We start from the raw sequence: 25757 nt of genomic DNA on the forward strand, positions 1-25757 counted from the left end.
TTACATTTTTTCCCAGGTTTTTTGAGAATAGAGTTTTTCAGGGATAGAAGAATATTAAAAGAGTTAATCATCTTTAAAACACTGGTGTAAGAAGTATCTCATGTCAAAAATCTTTTTAAATGTGCTTTAGATGAAACCTGTTACCTTTCCCCTGTGATAACAGAGACATTCCTTTTTGAAAGCTCAACTTTAAAGATACTGCCTTCTTCTTGGAATAGCTGTCTACTACAGATAAACATTACTCTGTGCTACTGGGTGTGTTCAATGTGTAAATAGATTGTGGGAATTTGAAAGGCTGGTTTTTCAAGTTCCTGCTCCAAGCACTTCACAAGGGTCAAATAGTCCAACATTCTATAGTTGGTGTGTCTAAGAGAAAAATAAGCCTACAAAAACATTTAACCTTCAGATTAAGGTAAGACTAATGTGTTTAGGGATCTCCAGTGTGATACCTGATTTCTTGATTTCTGTATTTTGTGTGTGTGTTGGGGGGCGGATAGTGAGACTTGCTGGTCAGGAAGAAAACAGCTCCTTCTACCATTTGATATTGGATTTTACAATAAAAAAAGAAAGGGAGAAATATGTACAGAAGGGACATTTTGGCCATTGGTCGCTATGAGTTTAATGGATTGAGGAGGGAAATATAAGTATCTTTTTGTTATTAACACTTGATTTGATCTATGAAGTGAAGCATTGCACTAGGTTCTACTGAAGAGTGAGTGCCTCCAGGAACGAATATGCATTCTAGTGACCTTAAAAAAATCAAATTAACAGCAGAAATGTTGCATTGTTTTGCTGTAAATCTCTCACACCTGTCTATATAAACCTCTCACATCTCCATATAACATAGATTGTCCTCTTGCTCTGAATTTCTTTCATTTATTTCCGATGTTTCATTTGGAATTATTGAATTGTTTTTATATTCAGTTCCATTTTTCACATGGACAGATATTCAGTATGGATATAAATTCAGTAAAAGGATTGCTAACGTCTGAAAACCCTGGAATAATTTCAACATGAATATGATATTGTAACAACCTTCAGAAATGAGATATTAACTGTGAATATGAATATACTCTGAAAATATGCATCAGGGTTTTAAAATTTTCTCTTTAATAGAGACTGTTTTAATTACCAATGCTATCTTCCTCATTTAAATGAAAAATGTATTTTTACAACTATTAATATATAATTCCTGCTTTCTCCAAGTATATGCATGTGCTTGGAGAAAAGCACACACTTGGAGAAAATAGGAGTTACGTATTTATGGCATCCAAAATAGTGTAAAATACTGTTTACATGTAATAATGCATTTAGCAATATGACTTAAATACTAACCTCCTTAAAACGTATTTTAAGCACAGGAATTATTTAATTTTTTCATTGTATAATAAGTTGCTTATATGTTATTTGGACAACAGCTTACACACAAAGTGTTACAATTCATACCCTATGTCTTAAATGCATGAAACCATTTGATTGGACTCTAGTGAAATCCTTAAATTGGTCCTTGCATTCCTCAGTATATGTATGTACATACCCATATATACGTGCATATTTACATGTGGGCAACTAATATCTGACAAAATATGAGAAAATGTCTTACTGGTCTTTTAGTTGTTGAATCATGTTTTTTCTATGTGTTTATGATTTCCTGAAATTGCTATTTTAAGTTTGGGGATTAGCTATGTTATCCTTCTATTTATCCAGATTTGTTAAAGTCTTCTAATAGGTTTAGTGAATAAAATTATTGGATTTTTATTGAAACTACTTCCTTATAATTATTTGGTATGTTAAGGGAAGGAAAAGGAAATGCAATTTTAATATGTAAAATGAGCAGTTCATTTTACTTAAGCTCTATTATATGATGATATATCTTATGACTATTTTGCCAGCCTACGTAAGCACTTAGCCAATCATCTTTAATACATTCTACTTAGAATCTACTTGTAAATATGTTTTGCACATCCATATCTTACTTGTCTGTGCTTTCTCATCCTCTTTCTCTCTCACCCCTCTATATACATTCACACATTTTTCATGATTCCACAGAACTTCTTTCCAACCTAGTTCCATTCCTGGTTATCTCTTTCTGTGGGGAGTATCATTATTTCCTTTGACCTCTGTTTCTCTACATCCTCCATCATGCCTAGCCCATGGTCTTTTGATTTTACTGAAGACAGCAAAAGAGCAGATGGTGCTTCTATTACTCGCACAGTTACCAACTGCAGTGGCTACATTAAGTTATGAAAGATTATCTAAAATAGGAAGGAGCTCTTGGAGGAACAAAATATAATAAATATGTAGTGTAGTAAGATAGAAAATTCACTTGATCTGGTCTCTCCTTTTAACAAAAACATTTCTCTAAGAAGTGATTGGTAAAAACATGCCCTACTGCCTCACTTTCTCTTTTAAAATCTTTCTTTCAAATTCTCCTGTGACATAAAATCAATCTTGATCACTTTATTAACACTTTACTTCCAAGGGTCACCTGTAGTGCTGCTAGGAAATCCAAATGAATTCATTTATTTATTCATTCATTCATCCATTCAATAAATATTTATTTAGTGACAGCTATGCATCAGACATTGCTGAGCACTGAAGTTACAGTAGGGAACATTTAAGTAAGCCTTTATGTATCTCCAGCCTAGTTAGGAAGGGTGTTAATTTACCCGAATAATTCACTAAAATTGTGATAAGGGCTATAAGGAATATTTTTCCAAATTCTCATTTTATTCATTCCCTTGGCTCTATGTGACATACTTAATCAATTCCTACTTCTTAAATTTTCTCTTTCCTTGTTGTCCATGATTCCATACTATTTATTCAACTACTTTTCTACTACTTTCCCTCTTGCCTATTTCTTCTTTTCTCTTCCTTAAGTTTGGATTTCCCTCAAAGGTTTAGCATTTAACCTATTACATTTTTTTCTTTCTCTGTAACTTCTTTTTTGTTGTTGTTGTTGAGACAGAGTCTCACTCTGTTGCCAGGCTGAAATACAGTGACTCGATCTTGGCTCACTGCAACCTCCGCCTCCCGGGTTCAAGTGATTCCCCTGCCTCAGCCTCTCAAGTAGCTGGGACTACAGGTGCCTGCCACTATGCCCGGCTAATTTTTGTATTTTTAGTAGAGACGGGGTTTCACAATGTTGCCCAGGATGGTCTGGGTCTCTTGACCTCATGACCTGCCCACATCAGCCTCCCAAAGTGCTGGGATTACAGGAGTGAGCCACCACGCCCAGCCCTCTGCAACATCTTATCAACCCTTAGTTTTAAATATCCCGTCTAAGAGAACACCTCCAAGACATCCATTTCCACATCTTATCTTTCCATCTGCTAAACATTTTCCCACTTGTATGTCCAAGGGTCACACGACATTCATCATGATTGTAGCCAAACTCACAGCCTTTATGTCAAACCACTTCCACTTTCATTTCATCTGTTTCTGTGAATGGCATTAATGATCTCCTGGTTCTCACATTTGAAACCTTGGAGTCAATTTTGCTTCTAGCTTTTCCTTTGCTCTCAATATCTGAACCACTACCAAATCCATTCATTTCTTTAATTATAATATATCTAGCAGCCATCTCCCTTTTCTGTTATTTTTTTCTTTTATTCCCTATTTTCTCATCCTTTTTTCCCTCAGTCTAACAGCTACCTATAATTCAAGGTATTAGTCAGGCCCCATATCCATCAGAAAGTCCATACTTCATGGATATCTTCTTTTTCTAAGCCTGAGAATCATGCGGGTAGTGAAAAGAACGTAGCCAAAGAGCCAGGTTAAGTTCTGATTCTACCATTCACTGCCTCCTGTGCATTCTCTGTGACCCAGTTTCCTCAGACTCATCCTGTCTCATACACCAGTCACAAGAACAAATATGGTCATGGAGATGAAATCATGTTGAACTATGAAGCACTATATAGATATTAAAGTAAGAATTGTTGCTGGAAGAATAACTCAGGAGCAGAGGCCAAAGCCCCAGGTATTAACTATTGAAATAATATTGTTCAGGGGTTGAGAATGTTGACTCTGCAGTCAGATGACCTGAGTTTGATAAGTAGCTCTGCTACTTATCAGCTGTATGAAATTGGGAAAACTTAGCTGGCTTTCCTGTTCCTGAGTTTTCTCATTGTAAATCGGGATAACAATAGTTTCTACTGATATGAATGTTGTAGGATTAGAAGGGTTAATAGAGGTAAAATACTTAAAATAGTGCCTAGCATATAGTAAGTGCTCTGCAAATGTGGAAGAGGTGGTGGGGGGCCAGTGAGGCTGAGTGTGGTTACGAGGTGAGAGCCAGGTACTAAAACTGAGCCACCAGATGAGGATTAGGTGCAGCAAGGATGCAAGCACAGAGCTACAGACTGGACACCTGTACTGAGATGACTATCTCATGATCCAGATTTAAAAAAAAAGATCTTGCCATCTGGGGCAGAACTGAGCAAATGATGGAGGCATGAACATTCTCGGTGACCATTCACAAAAATGAGGATAACGGTCTTTCAGACACATTTTATTTTTGTTAAAGAAGAATAAATGTTAGCTTGCCCTTTTGTGTTGTGAAATATGTCAGTATATCATGGAATCAAAATGTCAGTATTCAAATAAATGTCCAAATATTGAGAAAGCTGACTCAACTGTCCTCTATATTCTAGAAATCCCTCTCTTTAACAAGCATACGCTTATAGCATTTCAGAGGACAAGGGGCCTTAGTAATACCATTCCTCACAATGTATAGGATTATTGCCCAGAGTATGTATTTTTACTTGGAGATTAGTTTGTTTGATTGTTTCATGTTAGAAAGAAAAATAATAATAATACTTAGAATATTCTAAGAGTTGTTCTAAGTGCCTTAAATTTTTAAACTCATTTAATCTTCGCAAGAACCTCATGAGATAAATATCATCATCATCGTCAACATCATCACCACTACCATTTACATAAGAATAAACTTAGGATCATAGAAGTTAATTGGTAATTGGACCAGGTTTCAAATCCAAGCAGCCCAGCACTGGAACCAATTTTCTCAACCACCGAGTGCTATCATCTCAGCAAACTCTGTGTTCTAGAATCTGGTTAAGAAGGCATGCTCTAGAGCCCTAGACTGCTGTTACATGTTGCATCTCCAGTTTTTTTGGTTTTTTTTTTTTGAGAAGTGATAATAAATGTTTGATAATTTTTCATAATCGATAAACATTACTTACATAACATTTACACTAAGTAATCCAATGTCCAGTAATGCTGTGCAAAAAGAGTCTGATTTTTCTCATCCATTATTCTGTATTTGAGCATCAAACACCTCAAATACTGATGCTCTCTATTTCCTAGAGAGTGTATTATACTGCTTTGACCTGTACTTAACTGATGTTGTTACCAATGTACTTAACTGCTGCTGCTACCCATGGGGATATTTTCTGGGATATGTGTGAGTTTCCATCCTTGTCTTTGCTAACTATTTCAAAAGTTCAGGTTCAATTTTTGAAGTTGCTGGGTTTGTTTTCTATTTCCTATTTTAATTACTTCTTGTTCATTTAAATGTTCCCTCACCATAATTTACTGGAGTTTGGTTTTTTAAACTTTTCTCTATGTATTATCAGCTACAAAAATAACTTAATAAGCTTTTACTTCATTTTCTTCTTCACTGAATAAGAATATTAAAATCAAATTCACCTTTACTGAACACTTAATAACTTTTTTCATTTCCAAGAAAGCACAGTGCCATTTGTAACTCTTGTTAAAGTTTAATTTAACAGTTTCCAATTTTTGTAAACAGTTGACTTATCCAGGCTAATTTGATTTAATCTTTCTAACAGAATGCCAGGAAACACTCTGTTCCTGCAATAAGAACATGTCTGATTCATTTAAATGAATAAGAATACATCTGGTTCATGTAAATATGCTTCAGTAGCATTTTCATTTTGGTGTTGTGCAGTCAAAAAATATTTCCAACAGAGTATCAGGACTTGGATGGAAACCAAGAAAATAAATACAAGAAAACTCTAAGATACACATCATTCTAAAGCAAGTAAAATCCTCAAGACCAAATAATAGAATTTAAACAACCATTTAGCATTGACAGTGTTTACTAAGAATGGAAGTGGTGGACTTTAGCAGAAAATTTATTTGAGATAGGGTGGGAGGTGGGGGTGTGCAATAGAGAAATCAAACTTGGAAAGTAACCATCAGATAATGATGTTCTACTCCAAATATAAACTTTAAATCCAAATATACTTTTATCTGGATTATAAAAATGAAAGTTCAGCCACAGCCCACTTGGTAAACACAGAACAAGAGTGATAATATCAAACACATTTGCTTAATACAAGTAGCAGAGTATAGGCAAATCCATTAATTTATGCCCCTAAGAGCTATTTATGTACAACAATAGCCTTCAGTTCCTGGTGTGAAGTTACATTAAAATCAGTATATGATTAAAATTTTTGAAATTGATTTCATTGTCAAGTGACATTATATCAAAGATCAGTTTTCAAACAAAGCAGTAAGAGCCTATTGCACAGTAGGCATGTTTATCAACTTTCAACAGATAATGGTATATCCAAAGATGTCTGTGGCCACAAACATATAATTTTTAAGTTGCATATTTTGACTGGAGCTAAACATGTACTAAAAAAACCATCTTGTGATGAAGAATAACTCCCACTAATTGAGACACCAGCACAGAGAGAATACTATTGACCTTAACTACAAGGAAGTCCCGGCCATAATATGAAAAAAGGTAGATTGGGATGTTCTGTTTGCATTAGCAATGTTCATGAAGGAAGAATTTAACTTGCTTTGAACTACTCACAGCTGCCATCTAATTACTTTTGTTGACTGTTAAAGAGTTTGAGCTCCAAACACAGGAAGGTTATTCCTAACTCAGTTTTACACAACAACCAAAGAGCTATTGATTTTCTTTCAAGTGAATTCCCATCTAACTCTTATTGTTCTTGTGAATAATAGTCATATATCTGGCTTTATACTTAAGCTCAATAGGATATAACTAAATATTGGCTCAACTCAGACCTACAGAGTAGATTCCTGAACAATGAGAATAATATCTAGTGATAATCTTTCACTGCTTATGCTGGGAAAAATATTGAACCTGGGTCAGCAAACATGAAATAAAGGCTCAGTACTGTCCTAATAATAATGGCAAAGGCTCACACTTTCTGAGGATTTACCATGACTCAAGAACCATTCAAGTGTTTTCTATGTAACCAAGGCATACAGAGGCTCAGTCATGTTTCTCAGAAATTTTAGAGCCAAGATTTAAACCAGAGCTCCTGCTCTGTACCAGAGTCACTTTGGTCAGCTTAAGTAACTTCCAAAGGCATCTTCCTGGGATACTTTTTCCTGATGCACCAATTTTTACCTCTCTCCTTGATTCTCCGGCTCACCCAATCTATGCTGGTATCTGTGAAGCTGTCACTGATCTCACCCCGTCTCCAGCATCTCACTAGTTGGTTTCCTCTCCATGATCTTTTCTTAATGGGACCCTGCATTCTTTAGGCCCCTCATCATTACTCGAGGCCCCTATATCTACTGGTCCCTGAATCACCACAAATTCCTCCTCTCCTAGCTTAGCTCCACCTGTTCCTGCTCATAGGAGCCAGTTAGCAGCAGGCTCTCCCTAATTTCATTTCCCTCTCTATCCTCTCCACACTCTGACCACTGCTACACCTTTTATTTCTTTCTATAGTCAGGGTAATCTGCCCTGATGTCATATTCTACATCCTGCCTACACTGTAATATAATAAAACTCTTTCAGTATGTACAAATGTATACCCTCCAAAGCAGGAGTGCTGGGCATTGGTATAAGATTGACCAATACAAAATTACACACACACACACACCTATGTGTTAAGTTGTATATTATGTTATATATAATATTGTTCTGTGTGTACATATATATTATATATATGTATATTTAATTCTACAGTATAGTATCGTGGTCAAGAACACAGTCAATGGAGTCAGACCACTTAGTTAGAATCCAGCTTCACCAATTACAAGCTGTGTGACATTGGACCAGTTATTTAACCTTCCTCTGCCTTGGTTTTCCTATCTGTAATACGGGAATAATGAGAGTTTCTAAATCAAAGGATTGATGTTGTAAACCAAAAGGTATCTGAGACAGGTCTCAATCAATTTACAAAGTTTATTTTGCCAAGGTTAAGGATGTGCCTGTGACACAGCCTCAGGAGGTTCTGATGACATGTGCCCAAGGTGATTGGGGTACAGCTTGGTTTTATACATTTTAGGGAGGCATGAGACATCAATCACTATAGATAAGATGAACACTGGTTCAGTCCAGAAAGGTGGGACAACTCTAAGCAGGGATGGGGTTTCTAGTTCATAGGCAGATAAGAGACAAATGGTTGCATTCTTTTGAGATTTTGATAAGTACAATTTACAGGAATTAGTCACTTATGTCTTAGTCTGGCTTAGTGAAAAAATAAGGCAAAGGAAGCAATTAGATACTATGCATTTGTCTCCTGTGACAGAGAAATGGCTTTGAGTTCTCCCTGTCCTTTGTCCACAAGAAATTTCCCTGTGAGAAATTGTGAGGGAGATATGTAGCTTTTTTATTTTGTAGGTATCTTATTTAGGAATAGAATGGGAGGCAGGTTTGCCCAGTGCAGTTCCCTGCTTGACTTTTCCCTTCAGTTTAGTGATTTTGGGGTCCTGAGATTTATTTTCCTTTTAAAATGTAATGATTGAACTGTTCGTATATATAAACCAAGAATTCATAACAGGACCTGAAATTTGTATGTAAGTGCTGAGTGTTCACTATCATTATACCATGAGCCATAAGGAAAAAGCATTAAAGCAGGTATAATAATAGAGCAAGAAATATACATTTAAGTGGAAAATATAGTACAACATGAATAACAGGACATGTGTGAATAATTATCACTTGAATAATGTGAAGCATATAATCATTTTTTGGCTTTGCATTTGATATCTGAGGAATCCCACCATTTCACATGAAAAAGTACATGTGACAAAGAATCTTCCAGGAATTTTGCATTAGAAGTTCCTTTTGATCCTCCTCAAACCCCCATGAAGTTAGTACTATTATTATTGTCTCCACTCTGCACAAAAAGAAACTGAGGTTCAGAGAGGTTAAGTAACTTAGTTCTGTAACATAGTAAGTGGCAAAGCTGGGATTTGAACTCAGAGCTTCCTAACTCCAAAACCTGACTCTGCAATTCTCCACTTGAGGTATCCATTGGAACCCCACAGGAAGTTAAAAAAAATCCAGTGAACGCAAACTCAGAGATTCTATTTTTTTGAAAAGCAGCTTTTATGAGATATAATGTACATATGACACAATTCACTCATTTGAAATGTACAATTCAATGGAGGTTTTTTTAGCCTATTCACAGTGCATTTAACCATCACTGCAATCAAATTTCAGAACACTTTCGTCTTGGAGGGCGTGTCAACAGAATCCCTGGGTCTTAACCTCAAAGCCACGGGCCTTGTAGGAGTCTTGAATGAACTTCAAATGATTTGTGAACTTTTTCTAGGATGCACAGCTTTCACTATCTTCTCTAAAGTGATAAAAATGTAAGCCAAAAATGTATTAAGGAACTCTAGACCAGCACAGCCTTGAACTTTAATGTACAAATCACTGGGGGACCTTGTTAAAATTTAGATTCAAATTGAGTAGGTCTGGAATGGGCTAGACCTACTATTATTAATTTTAATGATGGGAATATTCACTTTAAGTTAAATATTATATGTGCCAAAATTCTATTCTTCTCTTTAGTAGATCTATGATACAAAATAACTGTACTCAATTATTATTGTTATATTTTTAATGTCATAAGTAAAATATTTGTGGATGTTTATTTTCTTGATTGATGCATAATTATCCACAAAATAGCTGTAGTCTTGGCTCTTGACCCAAAAAGTCTAAAATATTTACTAATTTTTCCTTAATAGAAAAAGCTTGCCAACCTCTAATATAGACCATGGGGGAAAGTTACCTTTCAGGAGCAGAAATGTTGTTCATCTTACTCTCCACAGCTCCTTGCTACTTGTGGCAGACATGACATTTTCAATCAGACTGATAGGAATCCTAACCAAGTATGAGGGGCAGAAAGCTGGTTATATTTATATATAACTCCTCCTCTAGAAGAGAGATCTGGGCACATGAGGGTCAACTTCAGGTTTAGTTTAAAAATACATCTCCCTAAAACTTCAAGCTACTCTCTTGGGTAACAGCATGGGTGGGTGTCCACAAAAGACCTTCATGCCTTTTCAGTTAGTTCATGTCTCTATGATCTTGAAAGCAAGATTCCCTAAGAGTAATCTGCAATCCATATAAAGAGCTTGGTTAATTGGAATTAGATGGTGGTTCACCAAACTTACAGGTATCTTCTTACACTCGCCTTCAAGCTACTTCCGTTTAAGGTGTTTGTTCACAGCACGGAACTTTCAAGAGCTGTCTGACCATGCATTTCATGTGTACAAAGGCATTTCTGCCTATTTTCCAACACTACCTCACTTTGAATCCTGGGAAAATGATCTACACTATGTTAATGCCTGAATATGCATGACTTCAAAATTCTTCAAGCTTCAGGTGGTCTCCTGCACCACAAGCCTGGTGGTGCTCTCTATTGTAGAGCATCCTCTCCGACATCCATCTTGAACTATTTTTTCCTTATGTCTTAGTCTATGACAACTTTAGATCTCCTAACTAATGGTTGATTTTTCAGCCAATTTTTTTTTTTATATGAGTGGTTGCCCATTCTCAAAACCCACCTCCTTCTTCCAACCAATCCCCATTGCTTCAAGGCCCGCAACTGTGGTCAGCTTTCAGCATGCTCCAGGGGAACAAGTACAAAGTCTGACCTGGGTGGAATTAGATTAAACACCAAAATAATTCCAGGGTGTACTAATTTATATTATTAGAAACCTAAAATATTTGGCCAAGGAAGATGTAATATAACACTGGATTAGGCTGAATGTATTGGTATGGTGCGTTTTTCAGAGATTCTGGATTTAGTGTGATACTTATTGCAGCTGGAGGTGTTAACAGTTTACTTGATTGGTTAGTTGAAATCTGAACTTGGCAATGGCCTACATCATTGACTCTGTGTGATATACTTGATTCCCAGTTCATTAGACTTAACTGCTCCCTCTATTCTATTAATCATCCCTCTTCAGTCTCTTTCATTATCTCATTGATTTCTCTTGTTCCCAGATCAAACTGAGGATCAGGCTGCTTATTCTCATGGCCCAATAATGAGATTCAGATAAGCTGGGAAATAAGGAAGTTTATTTCTGTAACCAAGCACAAGGAGAAGGCCTGAAATATATCTCCAGACCAACACAAAATTACAAAGCTTTTTGACTTTGTAATTTTGAGTTGGTCTGCAGATATTTTTGACAAAGAGTTTACATACCTTCTACGCTATATGTCTACATGTAAGTGTGCATTCATCTAAAGACATAAGTGATTAACTTCCTTTAATCTATAACTAAGATCTAAGTCCTGACGACCCTCCTCTGGAGCCCCAGTAAATATACTTAATCTAAATGGGTCCAGGTGTCAGGGGTGATTACCCTTATCTTGTGTCCTGCTAAGTCATGGATGTTTGGGGGAGTTCCTTCAGAACCCCAGTAAACTTATTTGTGGAGTCTGGGGAGTTTCTTCAAGCCCCCAATAAAGCTTGTTTTATGCTAAATGGATCCTGTTAAGAATTCCTGTTATCCATTCCATGTTCATGGTTAGGAAGAATCAATATCGTGAAAATGGCCATACTGCCCAAAGTAATTTACAGATTCAACACTATCCCCATCAAGCTACCAATGACCTTCTTCACAGAACTGGAAAAAACTACCTTAAACTTCATACTGAACCAAAAGAGAGCCCGCATAGCCAAGTCAATTCTAAGCAAAAAGAACAAAGCGGGAGGCATCACACTACCGGACTTCAAACTATACTACAAGGCTACAGTAATCAAAACAGCATGGTACTGGTACCAAAACAGAGATACAGACCAATGGAACAGAACAGAGGTCTCAGAGGCAACACAACATAGCTACAACCATCTGATCTTTGACAGGCCAGACAAAAACAAGCAATGGGGAAAGGATTCCCTGTTTAATAAATGGTGTTGGGGAAAACTGGCTAGCCATGTGCAGAAAGCAGAAACTGGACCCCTTCCTGATGCCTTACACTAAAATTAACTCCAGATGGATTAAGGACTTAAACATAAGACCTAACACCATAAAAACCCTAGAAGAAAATCTAGGCAAAACCATTCAGGACATAGGCGTAGGCAAGGACTTCATGACCAAAACACCAAAAGCACTGGCAACAAAAGCCAAAATAGACAAATGGGACCTAATCAAACTCCGCAGCTTCTGCACAGCAAAAGAAACAGTCATTAGAGTGAATCAGCAACCAACAGAATGGGAAAAAATTTTTGCAGTTTATCCATCTGACAAAGGGCTGATATCCAGAATTTACAAACAACTAAAACAGATTTACAAGAAAAAAACAAACGAGCCCATTCAAAAGTGGGCAAAGGATATGAACAGATACTTTACAAAAGAAGACATACATGAGGCCAACAAACATATGAAAAAATGCTCATCATCACTGGTCGTCAGAGAAATGCAAATCAAGACCGCAGTGAGATACCATCTCATGCCAGTTAGAATGGTGATTATTAAAAGTCAAGAAACAACAGATGCTGGAGAGGATGTGGAGAAATAGGAACACTTTTACACTGTTGGTGGGAGTGGAAATTAGTTCAACCATTGTGGAAGACAGTGTGGCGATTCCTCAAGGACCTAGAAATAGAAATTCCATTTGACCCAGCAATCCCATTACTGGTATATATCCAAAGGATTATAAATCATTCTACTATAAGGACACGTGCACACGAATGTTCATTGCAGCACTGTTTACAATAGCAAAGACCTGGAACCAACCCAAATGCCCATCGATGATAGACTGGATAGGGAAAATGTGGCAAATATACACCATGGAATATTATGCAGCCATCAAAAACGATGACTTTGTGCCCTTCGTAGGGACATGGATGAACCTGGAAACCATCATTCTCAGCAAACTGACAGAAGAGCAGAAGATCAAACACCGCATGTTCTCATTCATAGGCGGGTGTTGAACAATGAGAACACATGGACACAGGGAGGGGAGCACTGCACACTAGGGTCTGTTGGGAGCAAATAGGGGAGGGATGGTGGGGGGTGGGGAGTTGGGGAGAGATAGCATGGGGAGAGATGCCAGATGTAGGTGATGGGGAGGAAGGCAGCAAATCACACTGCCATGTGTGTACCTATGCAACAATCTTCCATGTTCTTCACATGTACCCCAAAACCTAAAATGCAATAAAATAAATAAATGGAGAAAAAAAAAAAAGAATTCCTGTTATCTTGCCATACTTCAAGGCCCAGGAAAGACCTTGGCAAAACTCTTGGTGGGCTTTTGTTACCTTCCAGCCTTTAAATAAGGGCACTGGCTCTATCAGTTTTTAATATTTAACTTCACCACTCAGTCAGTGTTGAAACATTTGTTATGGAGGCCTGTATTGGTGAGACCTGGCCTACCATTCTGTGTCCATTCTTTAAATATTGTTGCTCTTCATGATTCTATCTTTGCCCCTTTTGCTTCTCTTCCTGGCAATCTCGCTTGCATGGCATTAGCCACCATCTACCATCTACGCAGCAATGATTCCTAATTAAATACCTCTAGTATAGATATCTGATAAACTCTAAACAGTTTATTGGAAGTTTCCTATTCTAAATGCCCTTCTGGACAGATCTTTGTTGTTGCATCATAAGTACCTTTGTTGTTGCATCATAAGTACCTGGACCTCAACATATCTAAATTGCAATTAATTATTTTTTTTCTCTTTCAATGTATTTTGTCTTGTACTCTCCATAGCTGTGAACATTATTATCATCAACATCTAGGCTTTGCCCCAGTGTTACTGAATCAGGCTCTCTGGAGATAGACCCCCCAGAAATCTATTTTTAACAATCCACTTAGTCATTGTTATGCACACTAAAATTTAAGACCCTTTGTAGTTCACCATGCTGGAAACCTGAGTCGCTCTCTTCTCTCTTCCATACCACCCACCTCTAGGAGGTCACTGGATCTTATTGAGATTATTCTAAAAAAAATCTCAAAAGTTACTCTTATTTCCCTTCCCACTACCACAGCTTTAGTTCCTATTCTTTCCGTGGCACTCCTGCAAAATCCTCCTCATTTTGTCTACCTGACCTTTCCCCTCTCTTTCATCCAATCACTGAGTGCTGGTCTTTCAAAAAACAAATCTAAAATTCAAATATGATTGTGCTGTTCCTTGGCTTTAAAGCATTCAACAACTTGATGGCATGAGAACAGTTTTCAGGCTTCTTAAGGTCATGGAATTCTTTCTTCAAATAAAATCCTACCAGGAAATCCAACTTATAGAACAGATGAAAAGAGAGCTGCTCTGTTTGAAGCAGGGGTCGGCGCCACAGGCTTGGCGACTCAGCCTCTTTTGCTGTTTCCTAAGAAAACATTCCTGAAGATACAGTTTGAAAAACGCTGGATAAAGTCCATATTCTTTATTTGGATACCAGATTCCTCCCACTCTGACATCCCCCTTTCTCTTAGTTTTCCGATATTAACCCAGACCCCAGACCTGGAGTTAGTCACTATTTCTGCTGGACTAATAGTGTGTTCATATGACTTTTCACATTTGCTCTCTTTACAACCTAGAAATACCACTCTTTTTTTCCTAATTGTTTTTTCCTTTATGTTCTCAAAGCCAAAATTGGGATTTTATGTTTTTACGTTGTCAAATGTTTTATTTTTCATTTAATTCATTAATTTATTTCTTTGGCAAATATTTTCGAATACCTACTATGGTACCAAGAGCTGTGAGGTGTTGGGAATACAGGGCTGATGAAGACAAAACGAAATATCCTACAGAGCTTAGACATTAGCAAGGAAAAGCAAAATCAGCATTTTAAATCAGCATGATGAGTGCTTGGCATAGTCCTTAGCATTGCTCACCAAATATTTCTGATTTCTTCCTCTTGTGGGCAGATGGTAGGACAGCATTTCCTGGCCCCCTTGTAATTGGGTAGGGCTAAGTGACCACCACTTCTGTTTAAGGAGTTGTAAGTAAAAATAATGTTTTTCACTTCCAGGCCAGGGCATTTAATTCCTTGTATGAGGCCTTTCAGAACTTCTCTTCCCTCTGGTGTGGCAACTGACAATGTTCAAAATGGTAGCTACCTAAACAGACTGACTTTTTGAGGGATTTATAGCATGACCAAGAAATATGAAATAAACCTGTGCTATAACAAGCTGTTGGTAATTTACGAGTTATTTGTGTCACAACATAATCTAGCATAGTATTGCTCAAAATATCTGTGGTGAAGGATCAGGTTGTTTGTTACTTTTATTTTCAACCTGGATAGACTAATATTTTTGTAAAATACAATTTAAATAAATTAACAGACAAAAGGGACATGAAATATGTAAACATTCAAGTATAAATTGTCATTAGATTCAACAGATTTAAAATTGTCAAATTGCTATAAAAATTTCTAAATGCTTATTCTCAATTTCTATACTTACATAATTGCAAACCAATAAGTTTACAGACCTGCACTGGTCTGCAACCCGCACTTTGAATACCACTGTGTTAGCCTATTCCAACTGATACAGTGTTACTGTAAGAGAAGTATGAAAATGTATTGGATAGATACTATGAGTTTCCAATTGTTACTGTAACAAATCACCACAAATGTATTGTCTTAAAACAAGACAAATGTATTATCTTATAGTTCTGAAGGTTAAAGTCCAAAATGAGTGTTGAAAGACTAAAATCATGGTATTAGCAGAGTTGCCTTTCTTCTGGAGCCTGCAAGAAAATCTGTTTCCTTGTCTTTTCCAGCTTCTAGAGGCCATCTGCATTCCTTGGCTTGTGGCTGTTCCTCCAACTTCAAAGCCCATCACCTCAGCCTCTTTTTGTGTCATTACACCTCCTTTTCTGCCTTTAACTCTACTACCTCCCTCTTGTAAGGACCATTGTGATTACATTTGGCTAACTCAGGTAACCCAGGCTAATCTCTTCATCTCAAGATCTTTCTTGTAATCACATCTGCAAAGTTTTGCCGTATAAGGTAACATATTCACAGGTTCTGGAGATAAGGCCATGGACATCTCTGGGAGCCATTATGCAGTTTATCATAGATAGCTAAGCTAGATTAGGAGTCAGCCATTTAAGCAGATCCCTGTGGACACTTAGGAATTAAGAGACGGAGAAAGGAGGGAAGTATTTCAGGCAGAGTCTTACAAATAGGAAGATCGGAAGGTGAGGAAGATTATGGCTTTTTTAGAGGAATGAAATTCTAAGTGTGTTTAGAGAATAGATATGTGAGAGAGAGAGGTAGGCAAGGGCCAAATCACGAAGGGTTTTGTAAACCATAGTAAGCAACTTGAACTCTTAAAGAGCAAAGGGAAGACATCAAAGGGTATTCAATATAAGAGCAACAGTTATCAAATTTGTATTTTGGAATTGCATATAGAAGAGCCAGAATGGAGACACAAAACTGTGATGCTGATGAACCACGGTGGTGTCACCTAATTCACAGTATATTTGAAAACCAAATCCACTGTTTCCCACAAAAGCCAGCACATTCTCCAACTTTTCTATTGCTGGCAATGTCACCTGTATTCTTCTAGGATTCAATTCTTAACATTATTTTTGGCCTCTTTCTTTGGCTTCTTACTCTAGTCAGTCACCACACCTTATTGGTTTTTGAAATTTTTTAAAGACATAAAAATAAAATATGGTTATATGAATACATCCAAAATAATAAACAATATGGAAATAAGCCTCTTTTCATCCCTTCTCTGACCCCTAACAATCCAACTCTGATCTTCATATGCAACCTGATTCATGATCAGTATATATTATTTTATACCTTTTATTATGCATTTACATTTAGTATATACATGCATATATATTGCATTGTTTTAAATGCAATTGCATTAAAAATCATAATTATTTATTTTCAGCTAACAATATAACTTAGATATTTTCCATGTCAATATACTTTTAAATGCCTCATTTTAAAATTGAACAATTGATATCACTGTAACTTTATTGCAAAATTTCTACAATTGATAATTACACTATAATGTAAATGTATCTTATAATTTCTTTTCCAAATCTTTCTCCTTTGAAATTTTTATTAAGGCTTTCTCCTAGCCAGCATTTTAAAAGATAGAAGTAATCTTCTCTAAGAATATCAAAATACATAATGCCAAGAAAATAACCAATGATCTTAAATATTATGTTGATGCAAAAGTAACTGCAGTTTTTACCATTAAAAGTAATGGAAAAAAACTGCAGTTACTTTTGCACTAACTTAATATCTTTTTCCAAACTGAGAGTTTTGTGGAAATTCACAGTGTACTTTACAGTATTATAGACTCTGAGAATCTCTACAGAAAAAAATTTTAATTTGATTTAACTCTACATATCCAAATTTTTATTGAACTACATCACTCGATGTGGTTTGGCTGTGTCCCCACCCAAATCTCATCTTGATTTTTAGCTCCCATAATCCCCATGTGTTGTGGGAGGGACTGGTGGGAGGTAATTGAATCATGGGGATGGGCTTTCCCAGGCTGTTCTCATGATAGGGAATAAGTCTCATGATATCTGATGGTTTTATAAAGGGCAGTTCCCCTGCACTTGCTCTTTTGCCTGCAGCTATGTAAGACATGCTTTTGCTCCTTTTTTGCCTTCCACCATGATTGTGAGGCCTCCCAAGCCATGTGGAAATGTGAGTCCATTAAACCTCTTTTTCTTTATAAATTATCCAGTCTCCGTTATTTCTTCATAGCAGTATGAAAATGGACAGCACTGTTAACAATTCCATAGAATATCTAGTAACATCTTATGGGATACAGTTTCTCCATGAAGGCACTGTGTGGCCTCAAATGTAGTGGTTACAAGCAGGGTCCCTGAAACCAAACTGTTCTGAATTACTTACTAACCAGTTGACCTTGGGCAAGTTACTTAACATCTCTGTGCCTCAGTTTTCTCACCTATAAAAAAATAGGAATGATAGCAATTTGTTTCATTAGGAAGTCATAAGGATTCGTTGAATAAGTGTTAGTGGTTATGATTTGGAGCATTCTGAGGATACTACTCTTGAAGGATTGGTCTGAAGTTAACCTTTCTGTTGTTGTTTGGGGAATCAATATCACTATGAAATTAAAAACAAAAATCTTGACTATGGCACTCCCATGTGATGTACCACACAGAATTGCCCATGTGACAAGTAGCTGCTCTGTTGCAAATAAATGCCTGCAATTCCATAGCATCTGTCCTTGAAGCATTCAGTTTGGGGTTCATTGTAAAATTACTACTTTTTTCTCTATCCACAGCATGGCAGTTCTCACCTTTTGACAGTCATGTAGACTATTGTGCTTGTGGTAATCCAATCACAGCTGTCCTGCAGGATGACTGCTCTTCTATTTGAAAGGCACCCTCAAGGGAATTTTGTATATATGATTTAGCTTTTATTCTAAGCATCCTAAACATCTTTGTAAGTGTGCTGAAAAATCATCTGATTCGTGTTGTCACATGGTGACAGGCAAACAGGAAATTTTATTTCCAATAATTTCATCCTAAGAGCACTCTCAAAAACATTCTGTTTTTAAAGCTACATTTCAAGTACACAGTAATGAGATATATTCAGATAAATGCTTTCCTTTGATTCAAATATCAGCCCCTATTATTTTTTATTGTGTGTTACTCAAAACAGATGTTTTTTAAACTTATGTTCATTTGTGATGCTATGAGAATTTTTTATTATCACATCTTTTTTGATAATCAGAAGTTAATGACTTCTCCAAAGTTATTTGTTGCCTTTCTATGCTGAAAGGCAACAGAATGACATACAAAGCATCTTGTCATATTTTTAAATAGCTTAGCGCAGTTCAACAAGGTTACTGGCCACAGAGAGAAAAATCTACATCTATATTTAAAGAGAGATATCTGTTTAAGATAGGAATTGAAGAGTAAAAGAAAAATGAATTTCACCCTCCTAATCTGACTCGTGTTTACTAGCCACATTTAATTGAAAGAATGAGGATCAATTACTCATTTTTTTCTACTTGATTAAAATGTGTAATGGTAAGGGATTCTCTAGGCGGGGCTATGAACTAGCTGAAAAGAGATGTGAAATGGTGACATAGCCTCAGGTGAAGTTATCGCAGCCCAGATGCTGGTCTTCAGTGCAAAGGGCCAGAAATGTGATTTGGTTAGCGCACAACAAACAGAACTTGGGTTCAAACTAAGCCAAACATGGAGAACTCCATAGACAGGACCAGAACATTCACTCCTGAAGGGAGAGCTCTATAGAAGGCCAACTTATAATCAAAAATGTCTGGGAGGAAGTGAGATTGAGCAAGGGGAATTAGCTGTATGATTTCAGTGATTCATGGCATGAAAATTTCCCAGAATGAGGCTCCATCACCTAGCATGGAACATGTGCTAAAGGGAACAAAAAATTATTTTCATTTCCCTTCCCTTTCCCTAGTTGGAGTCTGGATGAGCACTGTCATCACCTAGCCCCTTAGATCTTCCTTGTCTATGCCTTGGATCACTGTCTCTTTTTCTTCACCCTGTATTTATCTGGAAGGATTGTGTTATCATTAACTGCATTCCATCTTACTAAATTTATAATAATAGTCTAGTGCTGCCTTCTGGAGAAAACATCCTGATTTTCTTGATAGAGTTTTGCCTACTTCTGATCTCCTTAGCCACCTGTTACTGGAAAGGGTCCTGATCCAAACCCCCAGAGAGGGTTCTTGGATCTCACACAAGAAAGAATTGGGGGTAAGTCCACAGAGTAAAGTGAAAGCAAGTTTATTAAGAAAATAAAGGAATAAAAGAATGGCTACTCCATATGCAGAGCAGCCCCAAGGGCTGTTGGTTGCCCATTTTTATGCTTATTTCTTGATTATATGCTAAGCAAGGGGTATATTATTCACGCCTCCCCTTTTTAGACCATACAGGTTAACTTCCCAACGTTGCCCTGGCATCTGTAAACTGTCATGGTGCTGGTGGGAGTGTAGCAGTGAGGACCCTGGTCACCATCTTAGTTTTGGTGGGTTTTGACCAGCTTCTTTACTGCCACCTGTTTTATCAACAAGGTCTTTATGACCTATATCTTGTGCCAACCTCCTATCTCATCCTGTGACTTAGAATAAGCCTGGGAATGCAGCCCAGAACAGGGGTAATGATATTCCTCCCTAACTATTAGGGCCTCTTGTATTCAGGGTAGAGAGGAGCTCAGTCTGCGAATGTCAGCACGGTAAGGTCCATTTATAACTCTTGAGTTCTGATGAAAGGTGATATCTGGAAGATTAGTAAGTGTTCAGTTTAAGAACATTTTCAGTAAACTTATTTTGCATTACTACACAAAGAGTACAACAGTAATATATTCCACAACAGTAAAGCAAAATAAGCAAAATTATCTCAAGTAAATTAAATTGGAAGGCTTTCCATGAACTGGGCAACTGTTGGAAACAATCTGTTATGGAGTCACTAGCCAGTTCCAATATTTGCCCAGAATTAGAATATTGATCCATATTTTTACATTCCACACCCCTTTTGTCTCTTTTGAGCTGCAGTCTGATATCACTAATTGGTTCACAGGAATAAACAGGATTAGCCTAAATTGCAGGAAAAAAACTCAAAAAGACAACTGATGAGACTAGAATTTAATAAAAGGTATACCATACTTCTTGAAACATAATTTTCTCTCTCCAGTTTTCCATTTGTATTAAAGGCAAATCATGGTAAGAACGATTTTCTTGCAAAATAAGCTTTAGGCTTATACTTGGCTTGATTATTTGTATAAAATGCAGGAAGAATAATTATTTTTCACATAGGCTTTTTAACTTGGCTTTGATGGAACTCTGTTCCATAAGGAATCTCAAATACGACCATTTTAAAGCCTAGTCCAGCCATGGGTTTATATCCGGAATTACCTGTGAGTTGAATACATTCTTCTCTTTTTTTTTTTTCTTTTCTTTTCTTTTTTTTTTTTTTTTTTTGAGATGGAGTTTCACTCTTGTCATCCAGGCTGGAGTGCAATGGCACTATCTTGGCTCACTGCAACCTCTGCCTCCTGTGTTCAAGCAAATCTCCTGCCTCAGCCTCCCGAGTAGCTGGAATTACAGGTGCCTGCCACTACGCCCAGCTATTTTTTTGTACTTTTAGTAGAGATAGGGTTTCACTATGTAGGCCAGGCTGGTTTCAAACTCCTGACCTCGTGATCCGCCCACCTCAGCCTCCGAAAGTGCTGGGATTACAGGCGTAAGCCACCATGCCCAGCCAATTCTTCTCCTCTTGAGCTCCCAAGATAACTTGCAGCTCCTGGACCTATTAGAAAGTGACATTCTTTACTTACCACATGTCAGAAGCCCTGCACAGGGACTGTGTAGACAAGGTATGAGACCAGTTTTCCCAAGGGGCTTTTATTGGCTCTATAAGGCAAGTTTTATTCCTTAAAGGAGAACACACAATTCCAGTCAAAGCCTTGGTAAAATAACAGGTTATTCCAATTGTGTCCTGTTGCAAAAGAAAACAGATTCTTATTGCACTTATGCAAATAACTATGTTGCCATAAGTTAAAATACTCACAAATAAGTTCCAATTCTGGAGAAGTCAGGTAGAGAGATATAAATATGCTTCAAATTTTGTTCCCAAGAGTATACTTTACTCAATTGTTAAAAGCTGTAAATAGTTCAAAAGAAAAGTTTACTTGATGCTGAAAAACAAAACAAAGGATGAGCAACATTTTAAGCAACAAGTCAGAAAGATCACTTCCGTCTTCTATTAGTTCAATCCACGCAGTTAACTCCGGTGCTTCTTGATATTTATGAACACTTCAGCTTTCCATGAGAGTCCTGAAAGTTTTTTTCTTTATTCTAATGTCATATCCCCAATGTTATGAGAAACCTGCATTCAAGAATGCAGGTTGTTAGAGTCCTTTAGCTGATTATAAACCACCTTTTAAAGACGATTAAAATAAGATAACTTAGGTGATGGGGATGGAGGCAGCAAACCACATTGCCATGTATGTACCTATGCAACAATCCTGCATGTTCTTTACATGTACCCCAGAACCTAAAATGCAATTATATATATATATATATATATATATATATGATTAAAAATAATAAAAAAATAAATAAGATAACAATCGTCGGTGGATGACAAAATGTCTTAGGGCAGCCACAGTCTAAAAGCATGATTGACAAAGAAATTTCATTACCTCTGTGGCAATGTTGACAATGTTTCCTGTCTGATTTTTATACCAAATAATCCAAATGTCATTTTTATATTCATGTAATATTAATGTTAAACTCTATCCTTCATAAAACTTTATAGACATATCTACCCAATTTTAATGTTTGACCAGGTAGATTGTGGTTCATACAACTGGGGGGAAGCTAAGGTACAGTATCATGGGATGAAGCCCAATCACAGAAATTAAGTGAATTACCCAAGGAGTCATCATTCTTAAGAACCTTTAGAGAGAGAATCCAGGTAACAAACCACGAAAGAATGTGCTCCAGAGTTAGGATCAGAGCCAGGGTCTGGTGATTTCCTTATTTGCATATATTTATACTATGAATGTGTGTGTTTATAAGTCATATATATTTTTATAAGTTGTATACTTTATATATATATATGCTATCATTTTTCATGAATTCTTCTATAACGTAATTTTTTTTTTAGAAGCAGGGTCTCAGTCTATTGCCCAGGCTATAGGGCAGTGGCACAATCCCAAAGCTCACTACAGTCCTGAACTCAAGTGATCGTCCTCTCTTAGCCTTCCAAGTACCTGGGACTACAGGTGTGTGCCACCATGCCAAGCTAATTTTTCAATTTTTTGTAGAGACATGGATCTCACTATGTTGCCCAGGCTGGTCTTGACCTCCAGCCTCAAGAGATCCTCCCACCTGGGCCTCCCAAAATGTTGGGATTACAGACATGAGCCACCACACCCAGCCTGTAGTTTAATTTTTTAATTCAGCAATGTTTGTGAGATCTATTTAGGTTGATGCAAGTAGCAGAGGTTCATATTTGTTTCAACAGCAGTGCCTTTTATGTTGTGGGCCTAGTTTTGGGGAGGAAGGAAGAAAGACGGAGGAAGCCATCTAAAGGTTCTGACCTGTTATGGGCAGTTCAGATAGTGCACTTAGTGTTCCAAAGTGGTGACCCAATTCACTCATCAGTCAGCTGCAAGAGTGGCGATGTGATGCAGCTGGCAAAGGAAACTAATTATAGTGGAGAAGACTGAAAACTGAATTTGCATAGAGAACCAGGAATCACCTAAATGTAAATAACATTTCCTGGTTTAAAAAAGCACTAAATAAGGATTTAATAAATGCATGTTTACTGTTTTAAAAAATAGTTTTTTGAGTTAGGTACAACAAAATTGCAAAATTTGGGCAGTTTTTACAAGTACTGTAGGAAAAATAGCCTAATTAAATTTTTCTCTCCTCTTGTTTTCTCTACCGTCTTAGTGTTTTCTGCATACTGTCTCAGCGGATCTGATTCCTGTTCTGAAGAATTGAAGTTGAGCATCGTTAGTGAAATTCAGCTGCTGCCTGACTATACACCACAGTAAAGGCTTTGGATATATTTTTCAGTTAAAACAATGATGACTTTCTTGGAGTGTGATCCCAGTGGAGGCTGTTCTATGTATATCCTGAAAGAATACCTAACTACCAGCAGCAATTCTGCAGAGACCTTGTAAAATCGATTTTACACCAAACAACTGAGTGATTCTGAGTTGGTTGGGGGAATCTTAGTTGTAGATATCAATTCGCACTTTTGAAGATTCAACTATTGCTACTGAGAGCTGCTGCTGAAATACCATGTCTAAGAACTCAGAGTTCATCAATCTGTCATTTTTATTAGATCATGAGAAGGAAATGATCCTGGGAGTCCTAAAGAGAGATGAATATTTGAAAAAAGTGGAGGACAAGAGAATAAGGTAGTATTCTTTTTATTTTTTCAGACTTCCTTGACTGCTTTCTGTTTGTTTGAAGCAATTTAGATCAGAAATGGGGCAAGTGCAATCACACTGGAGACAGATGTCCGTCAGGAACTTCATGGGTCTCAGCAGTAGCCCAAATATCAGAAAACTTCTTTGGTGTTTCACCATTTAGCCAGACATGAGGATGAAATTTAGCTAATAATACGGTGTTGATGAGAGCACTTAATATGCTAATAAAGTCATAATTTTTAATGAAGAGGAAAGGCTACCCAAGTTTGAGTACCAACTCTGGAAAATATTAGTCATGTGACTTTGAGCAAGCTACTCCACCTCTCTGTGCCTTGGTTTCCTCATTGGTAAAACATAGATAATAATAGTACCCACCTCATAGACATGTTGTAAAGATTAAGGAAGTTTATACATGTGTAGTGCCTGTTACCTAAGTGTTCAATAAATGTTAGCTATTATTTATTTGTAATGCCTTTGTCAGATCAATCTTACCAGGTATTTGCCTCCAGCACAGCTGGGAGAAGAAAGGGACCTAGAGAGTAAAAAATTCCCATTATACTCCAGAAACCATTTGAATTTTTTAAAATAAGTTTCTTTTGAAGAAAGTTGAATGATATGGGCACAGTTGCGTTTCATATCCACTGTAGGCAGAGCTCATATTTTAGCTGGTTTCCTGTGTATGACTTCACCTAATATTTCATCCAGCAACGATTCTGATTGGTTGCATCACCTGCTCTAATTGGTCACATCATTGTTCTGATCATTTGCAACATCCACTGTGATTGGCTGCTGCCTGTAATGTCTTTGTTTTTTATATATTTGCTTATTACACCTCACCCCAGAAAAAAGGAGCAGAAATAGAGTTCCCTCCTCAGTCACTGCCAACTATGCAATGTGTAGTTTTTGTGTCTTGTATGGCTTCACAAGCTACAATCAGAAGCTTATGTTTATTTTACCTGAGGAGAAAATGTGTCAGATTATTATCTTCACATATTGCAAAAATCTTTAATGTGCCTAGAGCCACTAGCTTCTTTAGAAATGGAAATACATTTAAATATTCTTGATTGATGTTTATTTCACAGTTAAGAGCCCAGAAGATTCATTTCTCCTTTTCCAAGATACTCAACTAATCTTGAAGAAACAAGGTTTTGATAAAATTATTGTACTTTTTCTATGCTTAGAATTCAGGAGGCAATAAAACGTAGCTAACGATTTTAAAGAAATCATGAATAATATTTTTGACATTACTAGTCAAGTCATTAAAAGTAACTAAATTGTGTAATGCATTGCAAAAAATTATGTTGTTTATAAGGGGTGACATATTAACTAGGAATTGATGACATTCTAAGGGGAATTAAAAATCACTTTCTATAGGAAGAAACAATTTAATAACCAGATCCCCAGAAACACTGAAGTACAATGAATAGGACTTCATTGAGAATATTTGTTTCTGTCATTATCAAGAACTTGTATTAATTATTATACCCTATATTTCTTTTTCTCATTCAATTTTTCTTCCCTGGTCTTTCCTTATTCCCTATAAGTAAATTCAGCTAAATTTTATAATATACAATAGAGTATCAAGAATAAAGTCATTGGTTTCCTGGCTCTTCAAACTTTTTTAAGAGTAGCATAAGAAAGGCTGTTTATAAATCCAAGAGATACTT

General features: G+C 36.8%; 1 protein-coding gene across 4 annotated transcripts in view; it reads left to right on the forward strand.

Annotated features, from left to right (window-relative positions):
* The window catches only part of SYTL5 (synaptotagmin like 5), a 220945-nt gene that overhangs the window by 101631 nt on the left and 93557 nt on the right, over positions 1 to 25757 (forward strand). For 3 of the 4 annotated variants that reach the window (XM_032261636.1, XM_032261634.1, XM_032261635.1), the window contains exon 1: positions 23579 to 24078. In XM_032261636.1, coding sequence (XP_032117527.1) covers positions 23960 to 24078 — 119 coding nt within the window. In that variant the 5' untranslated portion in view covers positions 23579 to 23959. Of the gene's footprint in view, positions 1 to 23578; positions 24079 to 25757 lie in introns of those variants that run through there. The other variant, XM_032261633.1, reaches the window with a different exon arrangement.

The sequence above is a fragment of the Sapajus apella genome, unplaced genomic scaffold (genome assembly GCF_009761245.1).
Source record: "Sapajus apella isolate SASKATOON/1434 unplaced genomic scaffold, GSC_monkey_1.0 scaffold125, whole genome shotgun sequence".
In the NCBI taxonomy this organism is placed as follows: Eukaryota; Metazoa; Chordata; class Mammalia; order Primates; family Cebidae; genus Sapajus; species Sapajus apella.